The sequence below is a fragment of the Echiichthys vipera genome, assembly GCF_963691815.1.
Source record: "Echiichthys vipera genome assembly, chromosome: 5".
Lineage (NCBI taxonomy): Eukaryota > Metazoa > Chordata > Actinopteri > Perciformes > Trachinidae > Echiichthys > Echiichthys vipera.
Window position 1 is genome coordinate 13,836,756 of NC_139830.1, and position 27,910 is coordinate 13,864,665.

General features: G+C 40.5%; 1 protein-coding gene across 1 annotated transcript; it reads left to right on the forward strand.

The window, feature by feature from the left end:
• Positions 1-26,750, forward strand: LOC310947506 (tumor necrosis factor receptor superfamily member 19L-like). The gene is made up of 11 exons (XM_083914330.1): positions 1-115; positions 15,003-15,077; positions 15,342-15,434; positions 15,966-16,150; positions 17,030-17,082; positions 17,213-17,467; positions 22,185-22,265; positions 22,794-22,872; positions 24,693-25,073; positions 25,789-25,908; positions 26,621-26,750. Exons 2-11 carry the CDS (start codon positions 15,036-15,038, stop codon positions 26,622-26,624), a joined length of 1,293 nt encoding a protein of 430 aa, XP_083770456.1. The 5' UTR covers positions 1-115; positions 15,003-15,035; the 3' UTR covers positions 26,625-26,750.
• The last annotated feature ends 1,160 nt before the right edge of the window (positions 26,751-27,910 follow it).

Below are 27,910 nucleotides of genomic sequence, written 5' to 3' on the forward strand. Positions count from 1 at the left end.
CCGGCTTTGTGGTTTCCATCCATTCTTTTTTAATTACCCCTGCCAGCTCAGTCCACTACAGCTGATGATGCTCGTCTCTGAACACTAATTTCAACTCCTTTTATTCACCAAACCGGTAAGTCCAACTTTTTTTTCTTCTTTTCTTCTAGTTTTTTTTTTTAACCTTGTAGTAAGAATCTGAATGGCTGCTGAAGCCGGTAGTTTAGTTGTGTCGGTCGTGGCCGGCTCGCGTGGGGCTTTTCTCGCCACAAAGCCGGTCCGACCGTCATGACCACTTTTACGCACGGCGGTAATATGACATATTCCAATGTTCACGCGATTATCAGTGCTATACCCTACATCATACGACACACATTGATACCCGTTATGACTTTGAACGAAAAAAAAGTCCCTGCTGTTTATTTTAACGGGGTTTATGTCTCACGACAGCAAATAACCTTTTTAAATAAACGATGTAAATACGTTGCCTAGGAAACCTTTGTAGCTGTTTATTTGATTGATCTACAGTTACACAAGACTTAGGGTTTTGCTGTGGTGTTCGTCAGTGACTATGACAGCATTTATGGATACTTTTACCAACCCCCTTTGGTCATTTCATCTATTTCAATGCTTATTCTGATACATGCAACCAAACAGCCTTTCAATTCGGTTAATTCAGTAGGTTTATAATAACTATGAGAACCGCTGTGTGCCGTGCTGTCTAATAACAGTGAGAGCATGCTTGACGCACTGCAATGGGTGCGTGATGACCTCACTGGTAGTATGATCCTCCTCTTCTCTTTTTAATGAAGTGAAACGTCTGAGTCCTGGCCCTGCTTTATTTTCATATTGTATACATCTTTATAATATTTTATTATATGGAGACACATAAAGGCCAGTATCTTGTATTATGAAAAAAATATACCTTTTGTCAAAGCAAAGAAGAAAATGTCAAATTATTAGTTTTAATATTAACATGTGTCTCTCATACACTCTTCTCTTAGTGCCCTGGTTTTGGCAGGAAGTACTGCTGCGTAATGAGCACACTAAGCAATGAGGGCAGGTTCACTGTCCACACACACACTTACACAAGAGCCAAGATGAGACTGTCATTTTTGGCCGAGGGCTTCTATTGTCTGAGAGCAAATTCCTGTACGCTTGTATCAATAAAAAGCTTTCGCTCACACACGATACGCACACACTTCCACCAGAAGAGGGCCACGTACAGCTTCACCGACTGTCCGTAATATTATTACGATGCAGGCGCTTTAAGAATGATTTTATAGGATATAGAAAGTTTATTCATCAGCACTGTCTTGTCACGGCACGTTTGAACAGAGAATTCAGTGTACACAGGATTTTAAACTCCACTCCAGACACGTGTTAAAGTATTTAAAAAGTACTCAGATATGCTTAATATTTTGTTTAACATGGATGTCCCACATAGAAAGTAAAAGAACAGCAACTCAGAGATGGAGCTGGAGGCACATCTAATTTTTCTCCCTCATTGAGGAATTCTGCATCTGGCATCGACCCACCCCTGCATTCTTGTGGTAGCTTGAGACTCTTCAGTAACTACGTTCTAGCTTCTACCGGAGGCTGAAGAACTCACCAGAGGTTTAAATTGAACCGTGCAAACGAACACATCGGAGAGAATCAGCCGTAGGCCTTTGTGTTTGAGCTGGCTGCAGACAGGAGGCTGACTCAAGTCCCACAGGTGGATGGACGAACACGGAGCCCAAGCTTTGCAATTCAGTTATAGTTTCAACGCCCTTAACCCGGTGTCATTCAGACCCAAACCTACATCAGTAGTCTGTTGTGCACTAACCGGCGTATCAGAATGGTAAGTGTAGTTAGCATCTTTTATTAGTTCCTGCTGTTAGCTTGTTAGCTTGTTAACTTGTTGTCAATGGCTGTAAACTATGATGATAGTGTGTTTTCTTTCTGTACTGACAGTCAACTCCGCATTGGAGGTTTCCGATTTCTTTGCCGTTGTGTTAAGGATGTCATTGAATAGTGTTTCACATTCATGGGCAGCGATTGGTTTATAACCTACTAGTGACGTAGCAACTAAAGCTTGCCTGGAATCTCTCAGATAGCAGAGAAGTGCACGGACATCTCCTCCTTCAGGAGAGGAATGTGGAAACACCTCTCTGGTGATTAAATGAACTCAGATACATGTCACTTTAGATAGTGTCTGACATTTTAGAGTGCAGAAAATAACGCTTTTTTGAGCAGGGAAGTACTTTGATAGGGCCTGTTTTACAAGAAGACGAGCTACCTGTTTTCTATCAAATACTTTTACCCCTTCTTGTGAGGAAATACAGAGTATGTGTGTATGGATATATGCACAGTGTGTTTCATGACAGGGGGGATTTATCCCTGGGTTTCTCTTTGTTTTGTTTTGTTTATTTGTTTTTTGGGGGTTTCTCTTTGTTTCGCCAAAGCACATTTTATAACATTATATCACAAAAGTGGAGTTGAACATAAGAAGGGAGGAGAGGTTTTGATCCAAAAGTCTTTCCAACTTCACACACTGACTTAAGTGGACCCTTCTGCTTTTACGTCTCTATTTATTGCTACCATCTGTTGGACCTGGTTTCATATGTTTTTATTTTTTTTACAAAGATTATAGTTCCACTTCCATCAAACAGCACTGTGGTATCATTATAGTCACAAAAGTATATTGTTCTTACTTGAAAATAGCTACATCAGTCAGCATGAGTCCACTGATTTATAAGAGGACAATAATGTGTCAGAATTAAAAAAGATTATAATTTGACTTATCATTACACTTTACTGGGGGCTAACATCTGTAATTATACCACACACACACACACACACACACACACACACACACACACACACACACACACACACACACACACACACACACACACACACACACACACACACACACACACACAGGAACAAACAAATGCTTTAATTAGGAGGTGGTGTGTAGCCGTGGACTTATCCTGAGCCAAATTCTACCCTACCCAACATTTACTGTACACTGTGAAAAGATGCAAAGATGACCAGATGAAAAAGGAGAGTGAAGAGAAGGCGAGACAAAATATGAGTTAAAGAGAGGAAGATGGAGTGAGAAAGACGGACACAGAGGGTTAATACACAGAATTATCTTTAATTAGGCCATCAATCCTGTCATCTGTCTGTCCATCCATTCAACCAGAGTGGTAGGGAATGCCTCCAGACTGCCTTCCATCCCCGTGCCACAGTGGCTAGTCTTCCTCCCTAATGTCAGCCAGGAAACTCCGTGCCAAACATATTCCCACTGCAGCGACCATAGATCCTGATCCAAAGCTGGCTCAGTACCCCGCACACGCAGATTGGTGAAGGATCGGATGATTACAGGGGGACATGGATACAAAAACCCAGAAAGATGTTGGCACGAGCATGCAACCATTCACATACACTTGAAGTATACACACCCAAGCTTAATTATAATTTATTTTTTAATGAGGAAGCAGAGTTTGATAGACAGCACTATCCAAAGTTAACACCATGCCTTTGTGAGGAAAGACTCCTCAGGAGACCACCATGTCTCTTTGCTGTAGTCCCAGGACTTCATAGTCAACTGAACAAATTATGGTTTTCATCACTTGAGTTCATTCTTTTTAAAGTCAGGAAGTGGAAAAGAGCTATTTCCCAGATGTTTCAGCTCCTTTGTGGCTGAAGTTTACAAAGGCCATGCATATCGTGGTGTCATACAGTATTTTATCCCAAGCTATTCTTTTCCTGTCTATTGTTTTTCGCTAGAAAAAACAGCCTTCAAAATCTAAACTATGTGAATAAATGACTCCTTGCCTTCTTAGGACTAAATTACACATCAGAAATGATGGATTAAGGATAATATAACAATACAACACAGTGGGGTGAAAGTAACTGAGTACATTTACTCAAGTACTATACTTTAATACAGTCTTGAGGTACTTGGACTTTACTTGAGTGTAACTAAGGATTATTTTCATTAAATCCTCACATTTGAAAAGCACCAGAACGAAAGAATGTTCGATATTTTTGCTAAAGCGTTAATTAAAATAGTTGAAGATTAATTTTCTGCCGATCGACTAATCAAGTAATTCATTAATTGTTGTAGCACTACTTGAGTATTTCAATTTTATGCTACTTTGTTACTCCACTATATTTCACAGGGAAATACTGTACTTTCTATTCAATGTATTTACAGCTACATAGCTACACAGTTAGTCACTTACCAGATTTAGATTTTACATTTTAATATATGACCAGTTGATGAAATGGGATGCATGTGTGAAGCAGTTAAATCTTGACCAGCTACAACACTGAAATACAAGTTAACTGTACATTTGTAGTTTTACTTTTGTATTGTACTACTGACTTATGGTGCTGCACCCATTGCCTAAGAAAATGGTGTGAATTCTTCCTCTGCTCCTACATTAAACTGACACACTGTTTCTGTAATGCGGTTTATATCTTTGTCACATTCCATGAGATTTGGTTCAATCGGGACAAAAGCGTTAATCTCACCCGAGTTCATAACCTTTTCCCTCAGTCTCCTCCATCTGCCCTCTGACAGTTTAATGACACAGTCTTAAAAATACGCTTTAAGAAAAGAGGGGAAAGAGACTGTTTGCTACCCAACAGGCCGGCTCTGGGGGAGGAAAGACGAATCTGCACAACGACCGCAATCTGCTCTCTTTACTCGCCAGTAACCAATCACTAGCTTGTAGTTGCCAGAACAAATCACACACTAGTGTGTCGGGGTCCGTGTCTTTGTGACGAGGCACAAGTGAGTGATCCACACAATCCCTCATGTGAAGAGGGCCCAATTCAAACAACCGCTGAGTAATGACGATGTAGCCAACAAAGCAGGAAAATTGGACCTCTCGTCCATAGCAGCACTTTTATAGAGTTATTGAACAGAACTCAAAATATGGCATACTTAGATCCATAAATATATGTGGGTGTGAGCGTGAGTGTGCGTGTCTGTGGTTGGGTTGAATGTTGGGGGCAAAGGGTTGCTTATCTACTTTTTTCACCCTCTTCCATACAAGGTTATGAGGAACTGCTTTAACATACCATGTACAAACTATTGCAGTCCACATATGAGGTTGTTTAACATGTTCCCAGAGGTCCAGTTGTTGATCGATACCACCCTTATATCTGTGTCCAATATAAAGATAGAGCCAGGAGTAAACTTGACTTGTATAAAGACAGAAAACAGGGGGAAACAGCATTATCTCAAAATCTGCCTAGCAACTAAGCAACCGCGAGGGTTGAAACATGAAGCCAACACTGTTCCACACCACTAATGAAAGTACACTTCACATTAAAAAATGGGAAAGAGAGGCAGGAATGACGCTCTTTGAGGAGGATTGGGGGGAAATAGGTGCTTTTCAATGGTCTTCAACCAACTCCATGGACTGGAGAGAACACCGTTGGAAGAATGTTATAAGACTTTTAAGAAAAATACAAGAACATTAACTCAACCTGTTGGAGACGATGTGACTCTCTAGAGCCAAACCATTTCCACGTATTCTGGGGCTGGCCCAAATTAAACCAGTATTGGAGCGGCATTCACAACACATTAAAAACAGTGTTTAAGTGTCAAATACCCCTTCATTTTAAAAATCTGTATCCAGGTCAAGTTGTGTGCTTGGAACTAAGGAGGCACATAAAGCTGCTAGGAAAAAATCCATTTCCAGGAAATGGTTAAATCCAACACCACCTACAATTGAGGATTGGCACGGAATAATTCTGGAAATATTCAAAATGGAAAAGCTGACCTATTGTCTGAGAATCCGAAAGGTTAAGTTTTATCAAATTTGGGAAAAATTGATTGAGTTAATATCCCTGACTCGAGCAGACTTGGAATGATCCCTCTGAATTTTCTTTTTTTTCACCTTCCTTTCGCTAATGGAAATAACAATAAGCCAGTTCCCTCACTTTAATGTATATAGTTGTCTTTTTAAGATTGTTAATATGTTGATGCAGAATCTGCTACTATGCTGGTTGTAAGCATGTGGGTTGTAGAGAGAGTTCAATGTGTGTAAATGTGCTAAACCTTTCATATTTAGTAGAATATACTGTACAAGGACATGTTCTCAGGAATGACCAGGAGGACTGTCTTTTACCACACAAACTGTCCTTTGTTGACTCTTGTTGCACACCTGTATGCATAAATGCTTGCATAAACAGAAAAAGGACTATGGAAAATACAAAAAAAAGTAAGAAAGCCAAGTGCAGAAAACTGCAGTTCCTCAAATTACCACTTTACACAAAACAAAGACAATTTGCAGTTTGCAGGGTTTTGTGCTGGACTATTTCTCTGCAGTGACTTCCTGGACTCTAAACTAGCTGCTTCGTCTGGCAATCTCAGGGGGACAACACTTAGCGTCAGGGTTAGCTTTTTATGAGATTCATTCCCCTAAATGTCTAACTTTTCTTTTAACATGGTTCCTCAGGGTAATTACATCTCCCTGCAAACAGTCAACCCTGCTCTTACTGATTGCATCAGCTTTCCCTGAGAGCAGGAGACAGATTGAAGACTTGTTCCCACAAGCGAACATCTACAATTTACTCTCACAAATCAAACAGCTCTTTTGTTACATAATACATCCAATCTGTGCAGACGGGATGTTTTCTCTGCCTGAGCTCAGCTTCTTAACTACTAGAGTAAAATGGTCCACTGACTCAAACAATAATTAATCAAATCCTCTGTATTTGTTTGACAAATAGAGATAACACATTGAAACTGTTGTTTTTACACTGTACTCACGTGTGTGTGTGTGTGTGTGTGTGTGTGTGTGTGTGTGTGTGTGTGTGTGTGTGTGTGTGTGTGTGTGTGTGTGTGTGTGTGTGTGTGTGTGTGTGTGTGTGTGTGTGTGTGTGTGTGTGTGTGTGTGTGTGTGTGAAGAAAATGGGAGCTGTGCGGGCTGACTTTTAGCTGTGTGTATGTGTTGTGAATTATAACTGAAGGTGTTTTGAAACATGAGTTGATTTTAAATCCACGGTTAATGAGGCTGGTGATGTAAGGGAACATACCAGACTCTCCAAAAAACATTGATTGCCCGGGGTTCTGCTTTTGTTGCCTTGGAGTCTTCTTTGGGTTGTTTTGTAGCCAGAATTACTTTGTAGTTGGCTTCTCGTGGGTTGACATAATACCAGTGTCCTTGTCTCCTTGTGAAAAACATTTTCTTTTAGAAGAAGTACAAATTTGGCTTTTTTTTTAATGAAGCAGAATCTAAACACTTTCAAAGTTTTAATTTAACTAAAAAAAGTCTTTGCAATAAGTAAAAGCACCACTGACTGTCAGTGAAATTAAGGCAAACAAAGTCAGGTTTTCATTTACGTTATGTAAGTTGACTTTAGAGTGGGGTAGAAGGATGGACGTAGTGGTTGGAAAGTCATTTCAGTGGGGACTGAGCCTAAAGCATGTGTGAATTTATGACTTACCACAAGAGACGTCTGTTTCTAATGAACAAAAGGAGAGGAAACATTTCTGTCTTATCACCAGGGTTTCTTTTGTATGTACTGTATATATGTATTCGTGGTGGCTGTAAATTAGAGCATTGTACTGTCCGCCTGCCGTACTGTGGGATCTCTGGTTGCTGCGGAGGTATTACTCTGTCTGTGAACAAGCTGAACACCTTACTGCGTCTGTCTCTCTTGGCTGTTCTTCCTCTCATCACTCTCTCCGGTCAATTCAACGTCTCTCGTTCCACCTCGGTGATATCTGACAGACGGTGCAGTGGCGGAGACACAAGAGAGGCCCCTGTTAAGTTCCCGCTGGTGTACAGTTCCACTGGAAAACATGACGACCGAACATCACGTCAACCTTAAGGACAGAGAGGAGGAATGACAGACGCAAAGAAACAGTGAGAGAAACGCATCTGCAGATATGTGCAGAGACGACGCAAGCCCAGTTATCAGACACGCTCCCCATAATGAGACATTGTCTAAGCACTAATGTGTTCTAAGTGTTGGCGTAAATCAACCTTTCATATGCCGATAATGGGCACTTCCATTAAGTCAAACAGAGGGTATGGTTGTCCCGATCACGTCGTTGTCGCACACATGCACATTATCTCTCGGTCCACGAAATGTCTGATGGATAATGGAGTGTAATTACCTTAAACCTTTTTTTGCCGGCTCAGTTATTTTCTATTGTATTTCACTCCGTAAGCCGTTAGATAAAGAGGTGTTCCCCATGCCACGAGACCTAGTGGCATAGGTGGCCATTATCGGCACGGGAACTTGGTGGTTGACTTTTCTTTGTCAAGCCTTTCTACTTTATGACGGAGAGGGAAATCCACGTCTTGTGCTTTTGAAAGGGTTTCATTTTTTGAAGCACCAAAGGATCATTCAGTGTCCTGTAGTTTTTTTGTTTATTTTTTTATCAAACTACTTTAATCAACATGAGCATTACTCAGTTTTAACCAAGTCGAAAGCAAATATAAATGTCTGTATTCTGGATAAAACCATATAAGATATATAGAGTGTAATGTTGTTGCAGTGAGGTTAGAGTGTTTAAGGAAAACAGCCCTGTTTTGAGCTCGGTGATGATGCATTTCTGAGATAATCTAATGGATTTTTTAAAGGGTTATGGGACTAAAACAAAGGAGGATTTCTCAACCTGCTGAGGGGGAAATAATCCTTTGAACTTCTCTGTCCTTCTGATGCATCCTCACATCACCACACCAGAGGAAATGACCAACATGTTTACTTTTAGTAGTTGGTTAGAACAGGTGATGATTCATTATTCATACCTGTTAGATATTTTCAGGACACAGCAAGTCAGCAGTGTTTACTTCTGTGTGGCAAAAAATATTTACTTAGTCTTTGGAAGTTTTACTTATTGATCACCTAAAGCCTGAAAGCCAGTTAGAGGGAACAACTGCTGTCAGTACATTGAATATGACATACTCCACTGAAAACTACAGCGTGTTTTGTGAAATATCGAATAATGTGCCTTGACCGACCTCCTAAAAACATGTTTTGGTGAGGGTTAGGCAAGTAAAACTACTTGATCGAGTTCAGGAACGATTAATATGTGCTTGGATGAGTTTGTCCAAGTATTTACTTTGCAGCAGACGTTTAAGTTTTAAAATACTGCTGCGCCTAAACATAGAATTTTATAAGCCCCACTCACACCCCCAGCATCCGCCTATAGCTTCAGATTCCTGGTTTATTATTGTCCCTCCCCAATCGCTCTTGTGTTGAGCACAGTTTAAGGGATTGACAGGGTCACAGATAGATAGAGATATAATTTCCTGCTCTGTTCATATTGTATTCACATGATGCATCTGGGTAGGCTTACTGTCTTAACTTGCCTGTTGTTTTGAAAGGTCTTTGAATACAGACAAAGGCAAAGTGAAATTGTGGCTGAAAATCCAATGAAATTAAGTGACAAAGGACAATGCTTAAAAAACAATTGTATTAAAAGGTCCGCAACTGCAGTCAGAACTAATTCAGGCAACACAATACTGTGTGAGAATAAGGCAAAGAACAGCTGTTTTGATCTAGGCCGTCTTGTTACTTTAGATCCCTATTGAAAGTAAGCAAAACCAGTGTCATACAGTATATGTAAACATGTAAGCATCTAAACATGTTCTGGTAGTAACTCAAAATACCAGTATGAACCAGATATATCAGCATGGGACCTTGTGTCTGTAAACTCAACACTATAATAAAGCGTGGCATAGAAATACGATTATCGCACAGTCTCATATCTAATCAGAATCATGTGTACTTTACAAACACGGCTCATTGTATGGAAGCCAATAACGTGGCCGCTCAGTCACCTCACACTGAAAGGCGAGGAGTCCCACTCATTCTTGTGTTTCCTCTTTTGTGGTTCCTTCCTTCCTTCACAGCTTCATCCAGTAGGATTTCAGCTCAGTGGCTGCATGACATCAAGGAGCCAGAAAAAGCTCTACAGCGCATTAGCTGCCACTTGCCCCCAAAAACCACCACAGAATAGAATAATGTCCGTGTTTTTGTCATGACCTTGCCATTACTTCTTTATTATTGCTATTTTTAGGTTTCCTGAACAAAACAGAAAATGTGACTGGTCATCTGATGTCGTCACGGATTGTTATTTGAATGTGTCAAACAACAGCAGAGAGGCCCTTGGGTAATTACTGTTTTACAGCTTTGAAAAGTCATCATGCTCTTCTCCCTTTCCTTTGAGGTGTTTTTGAATTTTTATCCTGTTGTTTTCACATCAAATGATGAAGGAATCTTGGGTGTCTTTCAGCTTCTTTGTTGTGTACGCTGAGATATTCTGAGAGGTATATACTGTATATCCTGTTATATTCTGCTCTTCTTCCTGTTTCTCTTTCTGTCTTTCTTTCGTTCTTTCTTTTTTTCTACTCCTTCTACCCACACATCCAGCTGACTGCAGCCTCCAAACCAAAGCACACCGTCGACAGCCCGGTTTTGAAAAAGGAAACATGCAAACAATAAAATGCAATTACAGGATGGATGGCTCAAGAGCTGAGAGAGGTGGAAAGAGCATGTGGAAGAAACAATTTGAGAGTTCAAGTATGTGAGACACAAAAGTTGCAGCAAGCAGAACCCCAGTTTCTCTGACATGGATAAAGTAAAGTCTAAATAGTTATTTTCATTGTTTAGTGCATCTGTGCACTGGGAAAGACTCAACATCACTTGCACCATATAAACAGGCGGACGGTAGGTAGAGCAGCAGGAGGGAGGACATGTCGTGGATTGGATCATGCCAATACATCTGGCTTATCATTTGGTCATAAACATCTCTTGCAGTTCATTGAATTTGTCTAATGATTTGGTCCCTTCTGACACAATGTCCCGAATCCTTTTTGTAAATCACCCTTTTTCTTCCCTGTCAGAAGTTTGTTTTCCTCTTTTGTTGGCTGCAGCATGATATAAACGTCATCCACATGTCCATTCGTTCACCGTGAATACACCGAAGAATGAGGGAACTGGAAGGGTAAACGACTGAGTCTAGTCATGTCTAGAGGATTTTAGTTTTGCGGTGTGTGTGAAAGGGGCTTTATTCACTCTCTTATTGAGAGTTAAATGAAAAGATCGGCAGACGGTTAACCTAGCTTAGCAAGACTGGAAACAGGGTGAAACAGCTAGCCTAGCTCTGTCCAAAGGTGATCAAATCTACATACCAGCACCTCTAAAGCGAGTTTATTGAGCTTTAGAGGTGCTGGTAGGTGGATTTTGTTACAGAACAAATCTAATGTTCTGCTAAGCTAAGCTAACTTCCTGCAGCTTCCTATTGAGACAAACATAAGAGTGCCATCAGTTGTCTCATGTAAGGAAAAAGTGCATTTCCAAAAAAGGGGAATTATTTCTTCAAAAGATGATGGAGAGTTCTTGCACAGGGGTGGTCATGTACCATGTAGGTCCACTTGAAGTTCCACGTGTGGCGGTCACTTCTGTAGTGGGTTTGTGGGGAAAACCTCACACAAACCGGATTTAACTACAAATGTATCACACGCAGACAATGCTGACTTGGATCAGCCTGGCTGTGAAGGGCTGACTTCTGAAGACAGTGGTCAGGGAGCTGGCACGTTTTGAACATCCTTTTTGGAAACAATTTCACATGCATTTTGCATTTCAAGCACATTTTCACTACATGTGTCGCTGTTGAATACACTTGTCGCTCTTCAAGTGTGCATCGCCAGCACTGGAAATGAGTGTCAAACTTTGCAGGTCCGCATTTCCATAATGGTTTCTCTTAAACCAAATATCTTTGCATTGACTGGAATCCAGTCAGGAAATACTTTTTTAATGGTGCATAATGGAAAAAATATTTTTAGTAGATGCTTTTGTGCCTGAATTAAAGAATTACACAAGCCATTTCAAATATGAAGTCAGTCCTCTGTATGATGATGATTAACGAATTACAAGCAGTCATCACACAGTAATTAGTTTCACCTTGCTCCGCTGGAGTTGAAGTACAGTCGTTTGAGTCAATGCACTTCTTGAGGTCAAGAGAGGTTCTCTGTGGAAAACCAACATTCCTCAACCCCTCTAACCCCGTCCAATTTGTTACTTGACACTTTCCAAAAACAGAGCTACTTAATTGTAGGTCCCATTTTTGTTTTGCTCTCTCTATCATTGCTGTTTTATTGATCATTTTTCCCTTTTTTTACCCAGCTTTGTGTGTTGTGTGTGTTTGCATGTGTGTATAAGTGCATACTGTATGTATGCGCGCGTGTATGACTTGTAATTAGCCTCTTGCTCTGGTCTGTAATGGCATTTTAACAAATGCTTCTATATATATCATGCTATCAGGTTGAAGTTTCAGCAAATCTCACTCCCTGCCACTCTCCTCTTTCCATCCCTTCCTACCTCTACCCCTTTCTTCTCCTCCTCTACAGCTCTATCAGCTGTTCGGTCCTGTCGTTTTTTCCAAACTAGTGGTTTTTCCTTCCTCGCTTTATCTTTCTCTTCCTCCCTGAAATTATGCTCCAGTGGCCTGTCATTGGCATCAGGGCCTTGGCGGACCAAAATCATAAACTCGTTACATTTTTTATTTTCTTGTTTGTGTAAGGCACAGCTTGGTGTTGGCTGGATATTATGGCATTCCAGATTTGTGTGTGTGTGTGTGTGTGTGTGTGTGTGTGTGTGTGTGTGTGTGTGTGTGTGTGTGTGTGTGTGTGTGTGTGTGTGTGTGTGTGTGTGTGTGTGTGTGTGTGAGTGTGTGTGTGTGTGTGTGTGTAAATGAACAAGTGAATGTGCAAATAATGTGTTAAAAAAAGTTAGCATCACACACTTACTGGACATAATCACTCGGGATCTGCTGTATGTGCTGTGTGTGCTGAATGGCTTTGAGCGGTAGATGTTTATTTGCTTGCTAACTAATGTTTAAAAAATTATGTTTAGCTGCGTGGTTAAAGGTGAAGAGGTGTATTAAAGTTGCCTCACCCCTCACGCACATATTCAACAACACCCACACATGCACATAGTCTGTTTTAGCTATGATAGAAGGGGCATGTCCCAAGGATGTCAGGGGTGTGTCTGTGGTCAGAGTGACAGTATAAGACACAAGCAGGTACATAGAATTCTCCATTCAGCTAACACTTGACTTGAGTTTTGTGCCATTTCTCTGACTTCTTGAGTTGCATTTATTAGCGCTCTCTCGCAGTGAGAATTTATACATATCATTTCAGATTTTTAATCTTTCTGGTTGTAAAATCCAGTAGTCATTTTTTAGCTACTTCTCAGAGTAGCACAAATATTTTTGTGTTGACAGCTGTAAGAAAGTTAGTTTTGAGTTTGGTCCTGACTCAGCATTTGTAGCAGCATACACAGCATCCTCTCTGAGTTGCCACGGCAACTGTGTGAATCAGCTGCAAGTCTGGGGTAAGTGTGCTGCTCTGTCTTTCCCCTCTCTCTCCCATTTTCTTGCCCTGTCTTTCATTATTTCTTACTTTCTCTGTTTCTTTCTTTCACTACCACTTCTTCCAGGTCTAATCTTCTTGTCATCCTTGTCCTGTAATTCTGTTCTCTCTTCGCCTTTTGTTTGACATATATCCAAATAACTCTTATGCTTTCGCTTTTGTCAGTGGCTGTTTTACAAGCCCTATTTGGGTCAAACCAGTCATTTTCTCCTCTTTGCAGCAAAGTACAGCGCACAGCAAATTTCATGCAACAAATTTCGTGCAACAAGCTGTTTTATTTTGTGCTTTATTAGGTTATAGGATGTTGTAGGGCACACAGTGGAAAAAGTGAGTGCTGCGGATTACCCTTACATCAGAGAAGTCTGACAAATTGTTCCAACTTGATTTTTAATAGGATTCTGGATAGTCAGTTTTGGAAATGCATTTATTGTAATTGATGTCACTCTCTAGACCTGTTAACAGGTGTTCAATGGAGCGAGGAGTCAAACCAGTCTGGATTTTAAGTTTAGATTCAGAACAGCTTGTCATTTTCCTTCAACACATTAGATGTCCCAGGAACTAAACCTTAATCCTCTACATGTTGGCTTACTGCACTGCTGACTACTCTGCTGCCTTGTTAATGTACCAAAATATAATTTCGTATGATTTTGGAATGTTATATTAAGCAGTGAAAACTCAGTTGTGAAGGTGAACCAAGTGTTGCTCTAGTTGCAATATAGTGGGATGCTATAGATGGACCTGGAAAGTGACCTCAAGCTGGATTTCATCTTCGTCCACAAAGTTATATTGAAGCATCAGTAAAGAGCAGTGATAAATACCTTGTTGACCACTTGTTCTGTGTGCAAATGGATATGTATGTATGTGTGTGTCTGTGTGTGTGTGTGTGTGTGTGTGTGTGTGTGTCTGCGTTCGCACACTCTATAGGAAGTTATTTTAAATACGCTGTCGTCAAATACTTTGCTAACTTTAGAGATGACAACATTGTTTTGCTGTAACACAATCTATACACGTGACCCATCAGTGCAGACTCAAAGAAGAGGTTTTCTCATTTATTTCCAATACCTTAAACTACAAAATAAAGCAGTCCAATCGTCCTCGTTTCTTTACGTGTTAGTCTTCTCTATGATATATTTTAGTTTTGATGATCCCCTTAAAATTTTGTTTTTCAAACTCACCTAAATTTTCTGATTTGTCCCAGGGAGAGCTAATGTCAAGCGTTGAGACAGTCAGCATCTGTTGGCAAATTAATATTTTGCAGAAGGAATAGCAGAGTATCTACTGCCCAAACATAGCCACAGAAAAGCTCTGGTTCATTCACTACCGTCCATAAAAAGAACCTGATTCATGTTAAATGTTATTTACGGCATTTACAACTGCTCCTTACCTCCCTGTCACTCGAGTCACTGCGCTCTGGATAAGTCGCAAAAAAATGACTCAAATGTTTTTCATCATGTGAGCGTGTGTGGTTTTCTGTGAGTGTGCATGCTTGTGTACAGCATGTGTGTGTCTGTGTGACAGAAGTGTTGTAATGTCATCAATTTTGCACTTATTTGTGTGAACCACCATATTTTAGAATGTGATTTACACTTTTTCTGACCCGTCTCTGTCTCATTCTTCCTTTAGATCATATGAACATAGAAGAATACATTGAAGAAGATGAGGAACCACCTTTACTGCTCAGCTCTCGTCCTCCTCACGGTAAATATGTGTGTGTGTGTGTGTGTGTGTGTGTGTGTGTGTGTGTGTGTGTGTGTGTGTGTGTGTGTGTGTGTGTGTGTGTGTGTGTGTGTGTGTGTGTGTGTGTGTGTGTGTGTGTGTGTGTGTATGTGGTTATGCAAAAATAAGTAAATAAATAAAAAGGGTTTTATGCCTACCAGATGTACATCATGATTTAGTAATTGTGTGGACACAATTTTACAGCAAACCTCTACTGACTCATAGGCTTGTGTGTGTAACTTCCAGGTGTTCAGCTGTGGTGGGACTGCAGCGGTGCAGTGTCGGTGGGGGGAAGGGTGTGTGTGTCCACAGTGCCCTGCTGGCCAGGAGCCTTCCAAGGTGAGACTATAAACTGAAATGAAGTGATAAATAGTAACTTAACCCGCTTTGAAGGGCATTTATAATGTATTATATCTCCGCTGTTACAATATATGTTGCTATCAAGTGATTTGGTTAATTTTTGTCCCCTTTGACAAATGTTACTTAATTATCCGTCTCTCCCTACCCATTTTTTCTCCTTATTCTGTATAACATAGAGCTTAAAGAAATATAGGAAAGAGAGTCCAAATGACCTATGTATATGAATTTGTATTTGCAGAAACAATATTGATTGATACATGTATATTTTTGTTGTGATTCACCAAATGTATTACCACCACCTACCTGTGTATAAAGCCCCTGGCAAATGATCTAGAGTTTATTTTTCCCTCTGACCTTATAAGTTATAGCCAGGGTCACCATAGTCAGCTTATACCAAGTTATTTGTTAATACAGAGACTCCAACCCTTTGACAGCACCAGAAGGATGCTTTATTTTGTTCTTTTGCAGCCTCTTTTGCTTGAGTTTAGAAATGTTTTTCTTTTTGGCCAGGCTTGTGAGCAGATACAAAGTCCATCAGAGGAAGTGTATTGTCAGTTGTGCCCGACTGGAAGCTTTTCACACGCATTCAACTCTGAACTTTGCCGACCACACGCCTCCTGCGAGATCCTCGGCCGAAAGGTTGCAACCCCTGGCACTGTGAGCTCAGATGCTGTCTGTGGGGACTGTCTGCTGGGGTAAGGCCTAACTGTCTGCTAAGGTTGTTGCGATACCAGAATTTTAAACTGTGATGCAATACTTATATCAATAAAACCTGATATTTGATACCTCTTTGGATAACACGACAAAAAGAAAAAAAAAGTCTGCGGTATACAAAATAGGATATATATTAGGGCTGACGAAAATCCTCTTAACGGCACAAATTTTTTTGGCTTTATATTTTTATTATTATTATTCTTACTATTATTATTATTATTATTATTATTATTATTATTATTATTATTATTATTATTATTATTATTAACAACCTGCAAACATTGCTGGTGCAGAAAGGGTCACTGAACATATACCGGTACATTTGATTTTCTGTTTATTCATGTGTGCTGCCTTGGGTTAAAAATATGATTGTAGACCTGCATTTTTATCACTTTGAATGTGGATATCCTATCATTTTGAAACATGTGGTATTGAGAAGCACTGAATTATCGATACTTTGGGCAACCTTTTGACAGCTAAAATGAAACGGACATTGCCTTGCACCAACATGTACCTTGTAAACTTTTATTTGTTCTAAATTAAGTCCTGTGATTATCTCGGTGTAAAACATCAACACACACACACACACACACACACACACACACACACACACACACACACACACACACACACACACACACACACACACACACACACACACACACACACACACACACACATACACACACACATATACACACACATCATTTACCACAATGGGCAGCATCAAGCAGCATAAGACACGATACAGGCTAAAACCGCTCATTCATTCTTTCATTGAAGAATGGTCCTCCGTTTTTCTTTCTCTATCTCTCTAATTACAGTATGCTCTTTCCTCTTCATTCTTTTACCATTTGCAGGTTTCACTCCACTGCCACAGGGGAAGTTTCCACCCAAAGTCTGTGTGTGCAAAGTAAGCATGAGCCTGAACACATGCTGCTCGTCCATCATTCAATTCACAACCATCATTTGTTCTTTATGGAATCCATGCTCTTACGTTCTGCTGTCTTTTTATTAGTGTTTCTTCTTTTCCCTTCTCTCAGCATCTTTGCATGTCAGAACTGTGCGCACAGTGGCTAAAGGCCCATCCAGCGGTGCAGGAGGGCCGGTGAACGGTACTGTGGTACGCAGCGCTGAGGAGAAGACGGCGGAGTACGCTGTGTTTGCTTTGGTGCCCGTCTTCTGCGTGATGGGCCTGTTGGGTATCCTGATCTGCAACATCCTGAAGAAGAAGGGATACCGCTGTTCTGCTGATATGGAGGGAGGGGATAAAGAAATTGCCACACCACAGAAAGAAGGTAAGAGAGATTAAATAACAAGAATAAATGACAGGAGTTGGAAGTGAGACAAAAAAATGTTGGAGCAAAAGATAGAAAGTAGCTAGTGCTGAAACTACCATTTATGTTCAGGTTCTTGTCACGTTCGCCCATAAAATACCAAATTAGCACACACGCAAGCACAAGATGTGGTCAAGTGCTGTCAGGAGTCACGCCAAGCCAAAAGAGCACCGTCTTTGTGTGCAGCCACAGTCCATGTATCTCTGTGATGCGACTACACGCAAGCCTACAGTATGTGTGCAGCCAAGCCGAGCCATTTATTTAAACTTTGACCTTGCAGGGGTCATTACATGTCATGCACACTGTTTTTCTAAGCATGCGTCGTTATTTTTGTAATTTTCCTATGAAAAGGGTGGTTGTGGGGGAGCATTCCCATCAACTCACTCGCCCTTCTGACGTCAGGCAGAAAGTGACTTGGATAAACACAGAAATAAGTATAAAAAAGAAACAAGTATAAAAAAGCAGAAGAAGAAAGAGAGACAGTGGGATGGGGGTAGTTTGATTGTTTAATAGTTTGAGAGAGAAAGATACAGAGGGGAAAAAGCAATAAAAGAAGTGTAAGTAACCACGCCCGTTCTCTGTGGTTACTCTGTGAGTAACATGAGTGCTCTTTATCCCTGTCCTTTGTAATATTGTATAGTCATATTGTCCTGGAGGACTCTTCATAGGCCTACTGCAGCCTTTGAGCCACTCTTACTCTTGTACCATGACAAGTTACCTGTTGTACTCATAACACCTAGGTTCATCTTGATGGTGAAGCAAACACCATCTAAACTTTCTGTATAGGCCGGCATTACCACGTGCACACAATGTGGGAAGTACACCCATATTTCCTTTATGCTTCGGTTGTACTTGATGTACTGTACATGGTTCTCATGTTTGTTAAGCATCTTTTTAAGAAGCTATTTTAAACTGTTGGAAGGGATCCACAATGAAGTGTTCCTGGTACGTTTTCACAAAGAACATATGACATTTTGAAAAAACTATGTCTGCTATGAGGCGCTTGGACTCATTTACGGTTGCACAAACATTGCAAACTCGCTATTGTGTTCACTTGGTTGCCTCATGCAAAAGGTGGACATAGCTTCAAGCAATAGTTTGTTTGGGAACTGTTTGTAAAAACGACAAATAATATATTTGCTTTCTGGCAGAAAGTCAGATTGGAAGTTTGATACTTTCATACATGTTCATTAGACATGCAGCTACAGACAGATGCTGGTTAGCTTTGCTTACGTAAAAATTGGAAACTGGAAGAAACCGTTTTGTTTATTACAAAATTACAAAGTCTGCCTACCAGCACCTCTAAAGCTGGTTAAACATTAAACTGACATTTTTACATCTTTATAACATTATAACCTTTAAATAAGTGAGCTTTTGAGGTTCTGGGAGACTGAATGCTCAATTATTGGACAGAGCCGGAGTAACATTAGCTATTCCTCCTTGCCTATAGTGTTTTTGCTAAGCTGCCACCTGCTGGCTGTAACATCAAATTTAATGGACAGATGTTCAAATTTCCCAAAATGTTGAACTATTCCTTCAACAGCCATTGACTTGCAGAGGCTACAGAGCTCATCAAACTAAACAACTGAATACATTACACTTTAAATATGCCCTTTCCATACCTTATTACTATCTGTGTATCAGGGTCATGTCTAGATGGTAAGATTTGCAAAAACGTGCAAAAACATGCAAAAACTATTGCGAGACTCACTTCCCAACCACCTATACTAACCTTAACCATTCAAGGTTAATGCCTAATCTCTCACAAATCCTGGGTAACCATCTAGACATGACCGTGTATCAGTTACTATAATTCAGCGTAAACAGATTGAAAAGGCTAATCTGGCTTTTCCCTCACTCACCTGATGTTGTGGGGCTCAGAGGAAAGCTGTGTGACAGCCAAATGGCCGTACATAGCGTCAGAGCACAGCTGCCGCCTCAACAGATCGGACTTTCTGCCAGCACGTCCCACCTCAAGAAGCTGTTTAACGTTTTACAAAAATTGAAAAATTATCCTTGATTTAGGTTTTATTTTTATCTCTGTCTTTGCACCCCCCGGTTGGCTAAAGCCGCTTCTTTGTTATGCAGTTACACATACTCACATGTGAAGTTTTTTTTTTGATGAGCTAATTGAGGACCTTCACAGTAGTTTGCTAGCTTATTGTTGTTGATTACAGGAAGAATCTGACTCTTTTTTTTCTTTTTTTTTTGGTTTAGCTTCCATTCCCTAACATTCCAGCCAAAACCAATGTAATTTGTGTTTTTTATGCTTCAAAGATGAGAGCATTTCTATTGTGTCACCAAGTCTTAGCACATGTAGCTGTGTTGCGGATCTAGTGATCCAGGCACCAGCAGATCTGGGAAAAGACCCAACAGATTTCATGATACGTATCATTTTTATATCTGTTTCACTAGCAGAAAGTCTTGCCTAAGAATGATTTGCATTGCAGAACGTGAAACATCTCCTCAATCATACTGTCTCAGCTCATTTATTATCTATTTGAGACAAAGCCTGTGTGAAGATGTGATTTCAGGACAGACAGAGGTCATAGCGACAGTCTTTCTGTCAATGATCTCTGCTTTTTGTTTGTGGTGTTGCCTTGGTCTCCTCCTCTACGAGCACATTGGTGTGAACCCTCCTCCCCCTTCTCATATGAACATGACACTATCCATCCATCTCTCCTTTCCCAGCCAGTTCAATAATTCACTCGGGTCCTCACCTCATGGTTTATGTCTCCTCTTTTCCGCTTTCCTCTCCCTCTCTGCCTTTCTGTTCCCTATTTGTAACCACTTCACTTGTATATCTATAAAAGTTCTATGTCTAAATGTGGTTTTGACTGAATGATTGACTGATTCAAAGTGAATGATTTTAATTTAGGATATCATGCAGCTAACGATAGCATACTGACTTTTCATCAATGTGGATAATCAGAAGGCCCGATTTCAACATCGGTGTAAAGATTAAAGAACGATAATATCAATGTTAATGTTTTATACATGTAGTTTCTTTACATTGGAAGTAAGGAACAGCAACTGGGTTTATTTTAGGACACCCTATCACCTCCTTCATTTTCAGCTCCCCTCTTTCTCTCCTCGTGTACACCTCTGAGGACTATGTTTATCATAGAGTGTGGTCTTTACCTAGTTTGTAAAGTGTCCTGAAATAACTTTTGTTATGATTTGGCACTATAAATAAAATTGAATTAAAATTGAATTGAATTGAATAGATGATGCGGTAGTGCAGTGATAAGTCTGCATGTGTGAGTGAGACAGATGAAGGACAAGAGAGATGAGCATAAGCAAAATAAAGTTAAAGATGGTTTAGGTAATGTAAGTGGGTATCTTAAGGAAATAAAATACTGCAGGTTAAAAAAAGAATGATCGGAGGGGAATAGGAGGCTTTGGCTGTTGCATGAGAAAACTTTATTTTTCTCCCTTTTTTGGCTGTTCTCCTGTTGTTATGTAACTTTCCTTGTTGCAGTGTACTGTCTGTGTGTCTGTCTATCTGTCTGTTTGTTGCAGTCCTGACTGGGCTAAGGTAGGAGGTAAACTTCTTACTCCAGCACTTTTCTCATCGCCGCTCAGGGGGAACACCCATGGGGATGAATTGCAGCAAGGCCAAGCTTAGCTTTGCATGGCTGAAATCAGGATCTGCAGAGCTGCAGACAGAAAAAACTTTGACTTACTGGAGAGCACAGTGACAGGAAAGCTGAATAGGAGAAAAACAGAGAGGACAAGAAATGTCCTGAGCTGGAGTCAAATCTGCCACTGTGTAATTATTCAACCTGCAGCCACAAGGGCAGAGTGAAAGGTACAATGGAGTTTAGTTGTTGCAGTTTTCCGTTTCAGCCATGTTAGCTCCATGAGACTGCTGCATTTAAACTCATCTGAAACAAGGTGCCTGACTGGGGACTTAATGTGGCTGACTCTGAAACACTGAGGAATAAACAGAAGATAATGAGTGCCACACTGTGAAATGGATGCTGTTATCCTCCCATAGCAACAGCCAGTGTGGAGACACAGCTATTGTTACAGCCTAGCAAGAAAGTCACACACATACTATAGACACAAATGCATCTATACGGTCACATGTTGCTCAGTAACATACGGATAGTCACCTGGCATTCGGGTCTAGTACACCACACACACACACACACAGAGCCCTGTGTGTTTCAACAATGCTGAATGGAGTGTGATCGCTGAGTGAGCTATTCTGGACCCCCCCACCCTTTGCGCCCTCATCCCTCTTCTCTCAGCTGCCTCACTGTGCTGTGCTATTATGGGATGGTCGAGGGGCGTTGCCATGGAGACATATCTATTCTTTGCTGTTCAGTCATCCACATCCATCCTTATCAGTCCCATCAGGCACTATAGGGCACAATATCCCAGCAGCGACATGCACCGTGTGAACTGTGCTCACTCTGACTCTGTGAGTTTTTTATTAAGTTTCAGGCTTGAGTATATGTGTGGACAGCTTGAAACATGTGCCGTTTTTCGTCAAGAATATATTCTGAACTATTACGAATGTACATAACACATTAACCATATACCACATAGTTTGACAAAAACAAAAGGCAGATATCTTAAAATCTAGAATCTAGAACCTAAAATGTAATATACAGTTTTAGAAAATATATGTCTGGTAATTTTCTATGTGTCTTTTTTTTGCTTACTTCAGGTACCAATTGTCCATACATATCTGATGACCTGAATGAAGACACCATCAGTGTTCTGGTTCGCCTCATCACTGAGAAGAAAGGTAGGTGTTGAGCAGCGGTGACGTCATTTCTGACCTAGTGGTTAGAGCCTTTTCATCTCTTGTGGCTTTAGAGGGGAGCGCAGTCATCAGAGTACATCACTGACACGTCTCCACTGCTGCAAGCACAGACTGTCCCTCTCCATACTAGATGGTTAATGTTAGAAAATGCAAACACAGCAAAAGGTAAAAAAAAAAAGGCATTGGTCATTTTTGAAAATGTTCCCTTCAAAATGAAAAGCAGAACAAACTGTGAATCCTATCATTCCCCCAATCAATCAATCAACCAAACAACCAATCAATCAATCAATCAATCAATCAATCAATAAGCACAAATTAATGTTATTTCTAAACTTCTTATATGGTCTTAAACCACATACCAGCAGACAGGATGAGATGGATTATTCTGATTTTGCAGAACTGACTGTCAGTGTAGTCAACCTCATTGATCGAGTCTCATCTAGATGTGTGTGTGTGTGTGTGTGTGTGTGTGTGTGTGTGTGTGTGTGTGTGTGTGTGTGTGTGTTTCAGAAAATGCTGCTGCACTGGAGGAACTGCTGCTGGAGTACGAGAGCAAACAGATGGCCATGAGCAAAGGCTCATCAATCAAGTATGAGACCACACTCTCTTTAACTCACACTCAAAATATACCTTCAACATATACTTTTGCTCGGTAGAACCACTTGATATACAACATTGTCATATTGCCACATTGTCAATGTGGCAATATGACATCAATTCAATTCAATTTTATTTACAGTGCCAAAAATAGCAAAAGTTATCTCAAGACACTTTACATGAATATAAAGTCCACACACTTCCACTTATTCATGATTTACAGAGACCCAACAATTCCCCCATGAGCAGCAACAAGTTGCACTATCTTAAATAAAAATAGTTATAATTATTATAGTTATTATATACAGTATTAATCCAGCAATCTTGTGCACACAGTGGAGTTGAAAACAGCCACCTGCAATTTATTCTTCAAAGAGAAAAAGAGAGGTATCTCATAGCAATACAAGGAATTTCCTCAGCGAGCTCCGGAGTGGGCTGATGCTTGGCGGTGACTCACTCCCGCATGTCTGAAGTGAATGTCTGACACAGTTGTAGCCGCTGTCCCTTGAGTCATGAAGCTTAAACAACCTGTCTGTCACTAAGCTCATTGGCTGTCACATAGCTTGAAGTCACACGGTTTACATGACCATGTGTAGTTGCGGTTGGAATTTTGGTTGTAATCTGCGGCCGTTAAAAGTGCTCAAGTTAATCTAACAAAATCCAGAAACATGCTGCTTTACACCACAGTCTGCACCACCGTGTTTCCCTTTATCGGCACTGGCAGCAGAAGACAGTGAAGTCTCCTTCATACTGCAAATTTCCCCCTTGAGCTGCGACCCAGCTTCTCCCACAGAAGTTCATATTATCTCACAGTATTGTATGGGTGGTAATTGGATCGATTGCACTCCACCATGTACGCCTTGTTGTCAACAGCGAGAGGTCTCTGGGGGCCTCTGGCAGTGTGCTGCGCTGCTCAATGGGCTGCTGTAACATGTGAGCTTTAGATTCAAGAACATTCTGACACGCACACATGATATGCATGCCGAAATCTGAAAAGCTTTCAGATAGTGTGTGTGTGTGTGTGTGTGTGTGTGTGTGTGTGTGTGTGTGTGTGTGTGTGTGTGTGTGTGTGTGTGTGTGTGGTGGGAGGTTCTGCAGGGGTCACTACAGGTCACCCACTAGCTATTACAACACAGAGACACATAGCTGCATTCATCTCTTTTGCTCTGCCTTTCTCTGCACAAAAGAACAATGGAAGGGCAAAAACTTTTTTTTAAAAAGCCTGGGTGAACCTGCTAAGATAAATTTTTTTTTAATTTTTTGATTCATTTTCCATTCACACTGAACAAAGGCAGAAGTGATGAAGGTAATGTTTGGATATTTTTGTAGCTTTTCTAAAAGACTCACTTGTCATCCTGGCATTATGCTGACGTGGCAATACAAACCTTTAAACTGTCTATCAGGAAAGAATGGGGATCTATGTGTCTATCCCCATTTGAGAAACACTGGTCTAGACTGACAAGATAGCATCTTAGTGATGCTAGTAACAAACATGTCATAGGCAGATGGCCTTATTTAGGACCAAGATGGGGAAAAGCGTACGTATGTGTGTTTTTGTGCAGTTGTGTACATTCAGAAATCATGAGTATAGGTGATTTCAGATTCATATTATACTGTACATTGAATGGACATGTGGTAAAAGTGTTGCCAATTCAAGTTAAAAATTCACTCAGTTTACTGATGTGGCAAACATCAGTAAATTCACATTTCATTGTTTGAGTTTGTATGGAAAAATAGTCTGGACTAAACTGAATAATAAAAATGTAACTGATCAGTTGTTCACTCCTCATCCTCTCCTGCTCTTCCTCCCAGGTTCCCGATGCTGTCTCCCCTGTCCCCATTCCGCTCCCTCCCCAGGCTGTGCCCTCACCAGTCCCACCTCCACACCATCTCCGGCCTTTCCGGCTTGGCCCCCAGACATGGCTACCGCTGCACCCGCTGTGCCCAGAGAAAATGGCCTCCTATCCTTATACCCCCCCTGGACTCCTTCAAAGATCCCATGAAGACCCCCCAAAGCCTCATCCTGCCCTCTCTGGACACATCCCCCGACCAGCAGAAGCGCCCCCTGCTGGGGGGGATGTTTGTTGACACCGACATTACACAAGCTGTTGTGCCAAATACTGTACAGGAAAAGGCTGGGAGTGAAGTGAAGGAGAGAGAGGAGGGAGAGCTGGCGGTGTTGTCTGTAGGGAGGTGAGACACGTCCATATTTGTTCATACCCAACACACAAACGACATGACTCATCAGGACATGCAATGCAAATACAATGTTATTCCACAACATTTCAGAGGCAAATATTGTATTCTTTTACTACATGATGCATTGCTGTAGATTAAAGTATTAAGTATAGAGATTATTTCTCCCCTCCTTGACCTAATTCAGTTGGTTATCTCAGTTGTATGATGATATAATATACAAGCTCTAATGGGTAATTTTACTTTTAGTACTTTATGAACATTTTACTGATATTACTGTGACTTTTGAATGCAGGACTTTTACTTGTAATGGTGTATTTTTACACTGTTGTAGTGTTACTTTTACATAATCTACTTTCTTTACTGATGTATCTGATGGAGCTTATTCCACAGCTGACATATTCAGAGTCATTTTATAACAGTCCAGATGAGTTATAGTAGAACCATCTATAAACTGTATAAATGTTTTTAATACGAGTCCGCATTTACATTAAAATTAATTGAAAATAAGCAGAAAGAGTATTTAAGCTTCTCACACACACACACACACACACACACACGCACGTTCTTAGAGGAGAGTGAAGCTGTTTGAGCGTTTGAGTGTTTGAGCGCGCGCGTGTGTGTGTGTGTGTGTGTGTGTGTTTTGGTGGCAGTCATAATACCAAGATTGCCATGAATGTAGAAGTGATCAAATCTCTTGCTCGACTGACAGGTTTCAAGTCACTCAGATCCCTGAGCAGAGGCCTGTCACCAAGCCATCATCCCAGGAGCAACGAAACTCCCTGTTTGGAGGGAAGGCCTTTTGTTCCTCTTCGTCATTTGGCATCAGGAGGTACAAACTGCAACACACACTCACACGCTTCCTCCTCTAACTCTCTTTTTGCTCACTGTTATAAACCCCTCTCCTCCCCACGTTTCTTTCTATTTCATCCAAGCAGCATGCTTCTAATTATTACGAGTTAAAGGGCTGTGAAGTAGCTTGACATCATTAGCATGTCAGATCAAATTTTTCTGGCCAGCCGGGAATTATGTGGTCTGTTTCCCCGGGAAAGGAAATGATTTGGGAAATGAGCTCCTTCTGGTTCCTATTGTCTGCTTATACACATGTTCCAATGGTCTCCAAATCAGTAATCATGTGGCTTGGTTGGATTCATCATGTTTTCCACTTTAAAAAATCCCTTAAGCTATAGCTCAATTGAGGAATAATGCAATAAGTGTGTTTTGAAAAGGCTATTAAGAAATATATTTGCAGTTTATTAGACAGCTTTGTTGAATGCTTGGTTCTGATTGGTCAATTACAGCACTCTGCGGTGTACTATTTCTAATTGACAGACCGCTGCTATGAATGCTCGTTGCTATTGAGTTTAGACTCTGGGGGACCATTTTGAAATCAATACCTTGTGTCAAATTATTAAATTCTTTAGTAAGTAGTTATGTAAGAAACAGGATAATGTAGAGTGAGCGGGTCACATCAAAATCTGAAAAATGTGTCCTCCACGTCGTCATCATGCCATCTACTCGACCTTTTTGACTCTCTCTTTCAGGTGAAGAGACAGAGGGAATGTGTACGATAACGCTACCTCGCTGAAGATGACCTCATCATTCGCTGACGACTTGACGGCTAGCAGGGAGGGTTGTTTCTAGACGACTGACACCAATAGGACACAAGAACCACCTCATGCTGGAAGAAGTTGTTTGTATTCATGCGATAAGAGGAATATAACTATTTATTATTACATAAAAACAATATTGTACTTTACGGATGTATCAGGTGCACCATCTTAGAAGTTCAAGTTAAATCACAGCTGCTTCACTTCACTGTCGCAATCCAAAGAGAAAGTGGAGAGTATAGTTTTATGATAAAGTAAACCTGAACCCTAGAAGAAGGGATGAGAGGGTGAAGCTTGGATCATAAAAAAATGACCCTATTTTTGGGCTTCCACACACAAAAACACAGAGGGGTAAAACACACATACAATACATGTAGACACACTACTTGTGTACAGAGAAGAGGACAAAACGTTGACACTGACAAACAAATTCCTTCACTGTACATTAACAAAAGAGGAAATATCAAGCTAGGTTGTCCGTGATCGAGTGCCATATGAACTAAAAAAGTATGAGGGTTATCATTACCAAAAGACTGAGCAAATCTGGCTTGGCTGAAAAACACAGATATGATTTTGGATCATTAGGCACTTGATTTAAGACTACTGTAGCACAAACGTAAGTATTACAAGGACAAAATGTTATATTTTGTTGTTTTAAAAATAATTTTTTTTTTAGTTTAGTGATCTAGATCCTCTTCTGCTCACATATGGTCTGCATTGAGGTTTAAGACCTTGAAAATGTCGAATGTACCAGGAGAAGTATTCACTGAGGTCATTGAAAATGTCTTCTCAGAGTGGGGCCCCCAATACTGTATCACAGCATTTTTTTTTCCTTTACAACACTGAATCCCAATGGAAGTTAGAGGCTGTAATTGCCATTTGGGTCCTGGGGTTAAATATGTTGGCTGGGTAGATATCACTTTTGTAGAATAGAACGTGTAAATACATGTACATATGTAAATAGGGTTGGGTGGAAAAGAACAGACCTGGATTTTATAATTTTAGAATACAGTATGTATGAGGTGGAAGACAACTGCACTCTACCAACAGGTGACAATTGTAATCCATAAATTCAGACCTGGTAAACTCTGTCACACCATCATGCATAAAAGCCGTATTTCTGGTTAAAACAAAGGTGATATATATGATTTTGTTTTTCACAATTTGAGTGCAACATTTCAGTGTCTCAATCAAGATCTTTTAAAACATGCATGCACATACATT

Coding starts and splice junctions, on each gene's coding strand:
- LOC310947506 (XM_083914330.1), top strand. CDS start 15,036: ATGAGGAACCACCTTTACTGCTCAGCTCTCGTCCTCCTCACG. Junction 16,151..17,029: donor TGTGGGGACTGTCTGCTGGG/GTAAGGCCTAAC, acceptor TACCATTTGCAG/GTTTCACTCCACTGCCACAG. Junction 17,083..17,212: donor CCAAAGTCTGTGTGTGCAAA/GTAAGCATGAGC, acceptor CCCTTCTCTCAG/CATCTTTGCATGTCAGAACT.